Source organism: Grammomys surdaster, unplaced genomic scaffold (assembly GCF_004785775.1).
Source record: "Grammomys surdaster isolate TR1022 unplaced genomic scaffold, NIH_TR_1.0 458, whole genome shotgun sequence".
Taxonomy (NCBI): Eukaryota; Metazoa; Chordata; class Mammalia; order Rodentia; family Muridae; genus Grammomys; species Grammomys surdaster.
Genome location: NW_021604877.1, coordinates 592,798 through 602,551, shown reverse-complemented (window position 1 = coordinate 602,551; position 9,754 = coordinate 592,798). Strand labels below are relative to the sequence as shown.

General features: G+C 43.3%; 1 protein-coding gene and 1 non-coding gene across 5 annotated transcripts in view; one reads left to right on the top strand and one right to left on the bottom strand.

Moving 5' to 3' along the window:
- The window catches only part of Numa1 (nuclear mitotic apparatus protein 1), a 74,819-nt gene that overhangs the window by 36,024 nt on the left and 29,041 nt on the right, over window positions 1-9,754 (top strand). For all 4 annotated transcript variants that reach the window (XM_028781503.1, XM_028781502.1, XM_028781505.1 and 1 more), the window contains exon 3: window positions 9,284-9,370. In XM_028781503.1, coding sequence (XP_028637336.1) covers window positions 9,284-9,370 — 87 coding nt within the window. The remainder of the gene's footprint in view (window positions 1-9,283; window positions 9,371-9,754) is intronic.
- On the bottom strand, window positions 5,094-5,235 carry LOC114632936. Its single transcript, XR_003713153.1, has one exon. It is a non-coding gene; the product is annotated as a small nucleolar RNA SNORA48 (small nucleolar RNA).

The window sequence follows — 9,754 nt, the reverse complement described above, 5'->3', positions numbered from 1 at the left end:
TGTGTGTATATATATATATATATATATATATATATATATATATGTGTGTGTGTGTGTGTGTGTGTGTGTGTGTGTGTGTGTGTGTGTGTATATATATGATGTGCAGCAGAAAGCATTCTATAAGCCAGAGCTCTTCTAATTTTCAGATCAGGTAACTTTTCATTTAGATACTGCTACATATCATATAGCTCAGTGCAGGCTTCTCTGAGGTATTCCTTTTGGTCATGGAACAGAACACTGGGACACTGAGTTCGAACCCAGTCCCATCTGTTCTGTATACTTTTCTTTTTTGTGTGTGACAGTGTCTCCCTGTGTAGCTTTGTCTTACCTGGCCTGGAGCTAAGTGAGCTCTTCCTGCCTCTGCCTCTTAAGTGCTGGTATCAAAGGTATGCACTACCATACTGGGCTGTACTTTCCTGACTAAAGGATTGACTATTAACCTTGATGGTCCACGTTGGCAGGAACTTTGGTCTTCAAAGACCTAACTTTCGAAAAACAATGTTTTCCTCATAGTCTTTATTATGTTTCTGTCTGCCTCCATTGCTCTGTTTTTTCCTTCTCTTTTTTAAAATGAAGGTGGATATTTTATGTCTTCCTTATTGTTGCTTCACTGAATAAAAATAGCGGCAGCCAAATGTAGTGTATTGTAAAATTAAGACTTGTCTTTCATCTGACACTGTATAATACACCCTTTCCTGTGCTCCCAGAGGGAAGATCATTAAGTCTTTATCAAAATCCAGAAATGAATGTAAATGAGTAAAGTATTATGTGAGACTTAGGATAGCATTGTTATCCCGAAGTATAGATTTTTATAACTACTTTTTGTAATAGATATTCTCAATTTTTTTGAATATTCTAGTCTAAGTACCCAGTCTTCAGTTATTTTAAAAGTGACGTACATCATGTTTATTTACAACCATTAGGGAGGGAGATTTTTTTCCCCGTAGCAGTATTGAGTTTTCTATCAGTATTGCTAAAAGTTATTTAAAGTCTCCTGCCTACCATTAATTTAAGACAGTGCTGGAGCAAGTCACTTTGCACAGGTTTCTTTAGGCTGTCATGTTCAGTTCTCAGTGCAATTCATGTCTTCTTCAGTGTGCTTCTTTACTTTGTTCATCCGTTTCTGAAAGGCTGCTCTATTTTCTTGATCAGCCAACCATTTTCATAGCAGGATTCATTGATGATCCCTGGTTTTTCTGCAAATGCTTCATTGACTTTTCCTGATAGAGGAGAGGAGAGTTCACTGGCAGCCTTCACACCATCCAAAGTTACTCTTGCTGGACCTGATAGAAGACTAGCTTTAAACAACGATGTGTTTATTATTAGGGGTGGAGAGAGGAGAGACGGCTCAGCAGCTAAAAGCATCTGCTGCTGCTCTTGCAGAAGACTCACCGGTCAAATGGTGACTCACGACTTTCTATAACAGTCAAATGGTGACTCACGACTTTCTGTAACCCCAGTTCTAGGGACCTGACATCTTTTGGCATCAGGTACTGCACGCCTCTGGTGCACCTATGTACAAGAGGCAAAATACTCATGAATTAATTTTATGATAGCAGCTTGAAACAGAGCTTTTGTTTGTGGAAAGAAAATGGTATAAAATATACAGATAATAGGGCTGGAGAGATGGCTCAGTAGATAAAGCATAAACATGAGGGCCGAGTTCAAGTCCTCAGAACCTATGTAAAGTCAAGCATGTTAGCTTAGCCTATGTCTGTAATCCTAGCGCCCCTGTGGTAAGGTGTAAGGTAAGGACAAGAGAATTCCCAAATCTCAAAAGCTAGCTAGCCTGGTCTAAATAGCTGTGAACAGTGGTCACAAGACACCCTGTCTCAAACAAGGTTGGTGAGGATTGATATCAGAAGTTGTCCTCTGACTTAACACATATACCATGTATTATGTGTCATACACATACACTCATACCATACACACATGTATGTAATCACACACAAAATAAAACATTTACAGCTTCAAATTTGCCTATAAATGTGTAAATCACTGAAATTTTGATAGAAATAAATAAAACCTTTCACCAGCAACATTTTAATAATTCACTTTCAGCATTTTTATGTTTTTTTTTTTCTTCTTCTTGAAATAGTGCTGGTGATGAAAACCAGGCCTAGTGACTTGCCTATAAACCTGGTTCTAGGGACTTTGGTGTCTGGTTCTCTCTGATCTCAGAGGACACTTGATAAACATACACTCATGGAGGTATACATTCGTACACATAATAAAAAATAAATCTTAACAGTAATATAATTACTTCAGGGGAAAAACAAGAAGAAACAGCTCTGTCAGTGCTTAGACTACAGTTGAGTCTTAAGTACTTACGAGCAAGTATGAAACTCTTAATTTGGCACCCCAGAAACTCCCCTCCAAAAACTAACTTTGTCAAGGTTTTGTAGAGGTGTAGCTTCGTGCTAGGATACTTGTCTGCATTCATATGCCTGGTTTTCATCACCAACACTGTTTTAAGAAAGATAAAAATAATCATAAAAATGTTGAAAGTGAACTATTAAAATGTTGTTGGTGAAAGGTTATAATTTTTTTCCTCTAAAATTTCAGTAATTTATGCTTTGTTTTACTTAAGGTATAGTTTGGAACTCTTTTGTAAATAGTAGGTAGTGATAAGTTGTTGCAGACCTGACCAGCAATGCTTGAATTATCCAGTGAGCTGTCCTCACACTGATGTCTATGCTCTAGCTAGGGATGGAAGACCTCAACTTCTTTTTTTGTTTTGTTTTTTGAGACAGAGTTTCTTTGTGTAGCCCTGGCTGTCCTAGAACTTGCTCTGTAGACCAGGCTGGCCTCAAACTCACTGAGGTCCTCCTGCCTCTGTCTCACAAGTGCTGGAATTAAAGGTGTGCACCACCAGTGCTGCCTGTCTGAACCTCAGCTTCTTTACCTTTGAATGGTTTCCTATCCTACAGCAAATAACACTAGAATAAAACATTCTCACTCATATTTATAAATGAAACTATTTCTAGAATATTAAAAAACAGAATTTTTATATTGAAACCTGTTTTGTGAATTTACCTTTCTTTCCATGAAGCTTGTCATTGGGGTAAACTGTCTATGAGTCTGCCCCCTCAGCAGGACACTTAGCTCTAGGGAAAAGGCCTGTTTTTTTTTTTTTTTTGTTTTTGTTTTTTTTTAAAACTTTTTATTGAGCCGGGCGGTGGTGGCGCACGCCTTTAATCCCAGCACTTGGGAGGCAGAGGCAGGTGGATTTCTGAGTTTGAGAGTTCGAGGCTAACCTGGTCTACAGAGTGAGTTCCAGGACAGCCAGGGCTACACAGAGAAACCCTGTCTCGAAAAACCAAACCAAAAAAAAAAAAAAAAAAAACTTTTTATTGATTCTTTGTGAATTTCACATCATGCACTTGGGTCCCACTCATCTCCCTGTCCCCTCATTTTCTTCTTTTGCCCTTGCAACCTCCTTCTAGTTAAAACCACAAAAAAACAAAACAATAACAAAAACAAAGCATAGAAACCATCTTGTGGAAGCTGTAGTGTGTCACCATGTGTCCCATGGTGTATCCGTTTTCTACACATCTTCATTTGCAAATGTTGATTGTAATGAGTCCTTGGTCTGCTTCAAGATCTCTGGCTTCTGTGACACCACTGATTGGATCCTCATCAAGACTCCTTCTGGTTATCCTGTTGTTGCCCTGTGTCCTAGAGATCCTGCAGTTTTGGAACAGTAGGACTGGCCCTTTGACATATCCCAACCATTCACAGATGATAGAGATTTCACATTGGACCATCTCAGAGCCCTGGATCTGGGCCTGAGCAGTAGCAGAGCTGGTCTGCCCACTGGCTTTCTCGTCTCTACACTACCAGAGTGAGCTCCCCAGCATGGCTCTTGCTTAGCCACCCAGTGCCACCATCATCAGGAGGTAGGGTCAGCTCTCTTGCTGTCATGCCCTGGGGGGCCACCTCACTGGCACCCATGTCTTCAGAGCCAGCTTCACTGTGCTGCCCAGGTGAGGTGCAAGGCCCACTCTTCTTATTGCTATAGCCACTGAAGGAGCAGGGCTAGCTCTCCTGCTCTCATGACCCCTGGGCCAGCTCTTCCAGCTATTGTAGGTGTCAAAGGGGAAAGGGGAAGGAAGGCATCACCCCTGTACCCATGCCACCTCATGCCAGATGAGTGCAAGCCAGCTTTCCTGACTTCTAGACCTCAGCGTTGGCTCACCTGTACCCCTTGACCAGGGCCAGCCCTACTGTTCAGCCCAGGCAAGGAACAGGGCTAGCATTCTTGTTCTCATGACCCCAGGACCAGCTCTCCTACACCAGATGAGTGATGAGTGAGGGGGCTGACTCTCTTATCGTCTTGCCCTTGAGGCTGGCTCACCTAAGTCCTGACCAGAGTCATCTCTGCTGTGCTGTCAAGCTCCTGACCCTGTTGGTAGCTATCTCAACTGCCAGAGGTGTCAAGGGGCAGGGGGTATCACCTCTGCACCCATGCTACTCCACGGCAGATGAGTGACAGTGTCAGCTCTCCCACACTCATGCCCTCAGGACCAGCTCACCAGGCTCCACTGTGCTGCCTGCTGGAGGCTCAGGGCCACAGCAACATATCCAATGAGGGGCAAGGTCAGTTCTGCACAGCCCCTAGACATCCGGGTGGTCCTTCATGGCTGCCCTGACCAGAGATAGCCCCATGTTCTCTTGTAGTAGTATGAGCCATGGACATTGACAATGACTCCTACCTCCATGGAGCCACAGACTCAGACATGGCCCTCAGCAGCAGCTCTGGCCGGGACCTCACCATGAGCAGGGCTGGCTCCTCCTCTCCACCCTTGAGTCTCCAGTTCCATCTCTCTTCCTAATGCTCAAGCTCTCTTTCTCTCCTCTCTGACCACTACACACTTGCACATTGTGGTGGCTCCTGCTGCAGGCTGGCCACATTGCTGGCAGGCACCTGGATGACATTCTCTATCCCTGCTGTGTGGCATGTTGGCAAGCAGGTGCAGATGTCTATGGCCTGCCTGTGTCATGCTCTGGAGGCCAGGTCTGTCCTCAGGTCTCTGTCTGCCTTCCTCCTCCTGTGCTGCATTGCCTGGATTTGATTTGATATAATTTGATTTTTGTGAGTCCTAGGCATAAAATAGCTTTGGCCACCAAGCCAACCATCAAACTAGGATGAACAAAGGACTGTCTGCTCTGCCCCTGACTGATATAAGAACACCACCACCACCAGCAAGGTTCCCTTTGCCCATTGCAGGGGGTAGAAGCCTTATTTTTACATATGAAACCAGTTCAGTAATTGGCATTAGTAGTTGGCCTCAGTTTTAGAGCCTTTTAATTTGAGAGACTCATAATTTAAACTTTCCTTTTAAAGTTCTCAAACTGGTATCATTAGCAAGCAACATGTACATCTTTTACACCCAAAGTTACTGTAAAGCAAAATGTTTTTAAGGTGAAACAGACTTTCTAGCTATATAATCTGGCAGCTGCAGCCTACGGAGGGGTGCTGGTTGAGGTTGGCTGTAGTGGTAAAGCTGGAGCCCATCATCAACTTCATTCCAGAAATCTGAGGATACATTTGAGCATGACGTATAGACCAAATTTCTTCTGTATCAGTTTAGAATGACTCAGGCAGCCGACTTGGGATCCTCCATAGTGATCTCGATGGCTTTGTTGGATGCAGAGGTCCCAGGGCTCTCTCAGTCTGAGGCTTTCAGGTCCAAAAGATGCAAGAGTTTTCCAGCAGAGGGACGTGGGGAACTGACCCACTTTTGTGAGGCCAGGACGGGCAGTATATTTTTACATTTGTCTCACATGTCCACGATTTGAGCAGGTAGGTTCCTGGTGATGGGTGAGGTGAAGGGAAATTCTTCACATAGTAATCATTGCAGCCACATGGAAGCAAGTTCCAGGTGAAGTCCGCTGCCCCATCTTCTGGAGAAGACCTCAGGGCTTCCATCAGGAGCAGGCATTTCTTTATTTTCTTTTAATTGTTTTAGGTTTAACCTGACAACATGGACAGAAGACTTAAGCTTACCATTAGCTTGCATGCCTTAATTATCTTTAACAATGCATAACAAGTTAGTACCTTTTATAAGAATAGGATTTTACAGTTTTATTCCTATTGAAGATTCCTTAGCATCAAAGTAAAACTTTAAATCATAAGTACAGTTCACAGAGACTAGGAACCTTACTCTCCTGATTTTTTTTCATAGTGCTCCTTTACAGAATGTCAGTTTCTCCTCAGTTTACCCACAGAGCTGGAGCTTAGCAAGTTGGCAAGATAAGGAGGCACACGTCTTCAAGTCAGTTTCTGGTAGCCTGAGTGGACCTCAGGAATTTATAAACCTTATTCATCAAACACTTCCTTATCTAAAAACATCTTTTTAGAAGCTTGGTGTTGAATATAGTTAGCAGAGACATAAGTCATGGTTTGTGACAGAGCGAGCTCCAGGAGGGAGCTGAGAGACTGGTGGGGAGGGAATCAGAGGATTGAGTGCTGTGTTGACAAGAATTTCAATCCTTTGTGTCCTGGGGTGGACCTAGAGATATATGAGAGAGATGCTCAGGATCAGTGGAGGACGTCACTCCTCCGCAAGATGGGACACCCAAAAGAGTGTAAGGAGGCTGCCTGATAGCAGCACAGACGTCATGAGCTGAGAGACAGAGCAGGCACCTCTCCTGAGTCAGAAGAGGCAAGTGGGTATAGTAGGTGAAGGAGAAGCAGATGAAGAGGTGGACTTTAAAATTTGGAGTTGAATGTGGCAGATGGCAAGAGCCAGCAGAAGTGAGCTGACCTTGGGGTCAAAACCCAGCAGTGTGATTCGGCTAGGAAGGACGGGGCCTGTTGGAGGGTTAAGTGTCCCTCCCAGATTTCAGGCACCAAATGTAAGTGCTGGCACAGAGAAACTGTAAAACCAGACCACACTGTGAGCAGAAAGAAAGATTTATTGGCGACCAAACTACCAAGGTCATTAGGATTTCTATTGCTGTGCAGAGACACCATGAATACAGCAACTCTTATAAAGGAAAGCATTTCATTGGGGCTGGGTTGCAGTTCAGAGATTTAGTCCATTGTTATCATGGAACATGGTGGCATGCAGGCAGACATAGTTCTGGAGAAGGAGCTGAGAGTTCTACATCTTGATCCACAGGCAGCAGCAAAAGAAGAACTGAAACATACTTCCTCCAACAAGGCCACACCTCCTTCAGAAAGGCCACACCTCTTAATAGTGCAACTCCCTGTGGTCCTATGGGGGTCATTTTTATTCAAACCATCACATCTGTAGGAGTGGGATCAGAGAGAAGAGCAAATGACAGATAAGCAAGCAGATTTTATATGGCAGTCATCAGGGTGGGGTTCTGAACTGATAAGGCTTTCCAGAAGTAGGCATCTAGTTCCTGGAGAATTAATAGTGATTTTTTGATCCACAGAAACATCTTAAGAGATCTGTTTTTCTAGTAAGCAGGAGCCTTTAAGCTTGTTTACACAATAATAATCTTTCTGCTTAGGCACTGCTATTAGGGAGAGAGGAACGGCAGAGGTAGGGTGGTGTGGGGCTTTTGGGCCTGACAGTGAGCTGCCTGATGTGAGGAGTCTCCCTTGAGCCATCTTTCCCAGCCTCCCAGCCCCCTATTTTAATTTTATTTATTTAATTTTATTATTTAATTTTTTAAAATTTAATTAGTTCATTTCTATATGTATAGGTCCCCCCTTGTATGTATGTATGCATGTATGTATGCATGTATGTATGTATGTATGTATGTATGTATGTATGTATATATATATGTATGTATGTGCACTACAGGCTTGCCTGGTGCCTGAGGAGGCCAGAATAGGATGTTGGGTCATTTAGGACTGGAGTTTACAGATGGTTGTGAACTGTTATGTGGGTGCTGGAGTTGAGCCCAGGTCCTCTGCAAGAGCAGCCAGCACTCTTAGTTTCTCAGCCATCCCCTTCAGCACCCTATTTCCTTATCTTAAGATATATGTATGTGATAGCTAGGATCTTGCTGCATAGCCCATGCTATCTTGAACTGCCAGTGATCCTTCTTTCTCTGCTTTCCAGGGCTGAGATTATAGGCATGTACTACTATGCTGACTTAACCTACTGCTTCAAATATTTTATTTTAGACATTTATTTTATATGTGCATGAGTACCTGTGTGTGTAGAGTCAGAAGACAGCTTACAGTAGTTGGTTCTCTTTTTCTACTTTGTTGGACCTAGAGCTTGAACTCAGGTTGTCAGACTTGGCAGCAAGCACCTTTACCTCCTGAGGCACCTCGTTGGATCTAAGCTTATTGCTCTTTAAAGACCACATTTATAAACAGTAGATCCTAGTTGATGTCACATAACCACTTTCTGAAATTGTTAGAGATAGCCTCATTCCTAAGTGATCCTCTTTGTGCTACGAATGTAGTTGATTAGCAGAGGTAGAGGTAAATTTGAGCCCAAGGTGCCTGTGGGATTAGTTTATGGACTCTCCTATAGAAGTTAGCTGTAAATGCTGTTGAATATCTTGTGTACTTGAAATATTTGTGTGTGACCTGTGATGAATTTTGTAATGTAAAAAAGAACCGGCAGTTGGATCATGATTGAGAACTTTTCCCTCTCTGCTTTCTCTTTTAAAAAACAACTTATTTTGTTCTTTTATTGTTTCTTCCTCTTCCCTCCAGACTAAAGCTTGTGTTTGCAAACAATTACTGTTTTTACACTTGTTTATTATTTTATTGCGTACACACATGCACAAATGGAGGTCAGTACAAAGCAGAGGTCTGGTCTCCTTCACCTTGTGGGTACAGTTACCTGCTGAGTCTTGTTGCTAGACCTAGGTCTTTTCATTGTGTTGAGTGTGCTCCAGGACCCTAGAGAAGCTCTCTTAGTGGGCTCTCACTAGTTAAAGTCTGATACTTGGTTTGTCTTAGGTGACTGTATGGGTACACTCACTGGCTGAGTGGCTATAGATTAAGAATCTTGGGTTGGTGAGGTGGCTCAGTGGTTAAGAACACTGGTTTCTGTTCCAGAGCCACCTGAGTTCATGGTGGCTCTCAGCCATCTGTAATGGAATCTGATGCCCTCTTCTGGTGTGTCTGAGGACAGCACATTGTGCTCACATAAAATAAATAAATCTTTTTAAAAAAATGATTATTAAAGACTCTTGGTGGCCTGGTGTAGCGTATATTTACAACCTCAGCACTGGGGAAGTAGAAGCTAGAGAAGTAGGTGGTGCCAGCATCTGGGGGAAAACTGGGAACTGCATGCTTCTGGCATTTTAAGTAGTCTCACCAGACTCTTTCATTTGGGTTGTAGGTGAACAGTCTGCATGTTGCTGACCCAGTGGAGACAGTGCTGCAGCTCCAGGACTGCAGCCTCTTCATCAAGATTATTAACACCATGTGAGTATCTGTTCTCCAAGCCTCAGCTAGTGGTGGGGACTGGCCAGAAAACCAGCTGGGATTGGGATATTAGAAGAGTAAGTGGGCTCAAAGATAAGCACCGTGACCACCTTGACCTTACCTTTCTAGTCTCTAGGTCTCTTAATGGAAGAGGTTTCCGTCTTGCCCTATCTAGAGACTTCCTTACTCTGGCACAGTAGGCGCTTCAAGGCATGATGACAAGAGACCACCTCCAAGAACTGCCAGTCTTCCTGTCTCAAAAGTAGTCTTAATCATCTTCTCACGATTCACTCTGCCTTCCTATCTCATTATTGTTAGAGATACACGTGCGAGTGCACGCGCACGCACGCACACACACACACACACACACACACAGAGAGAGAG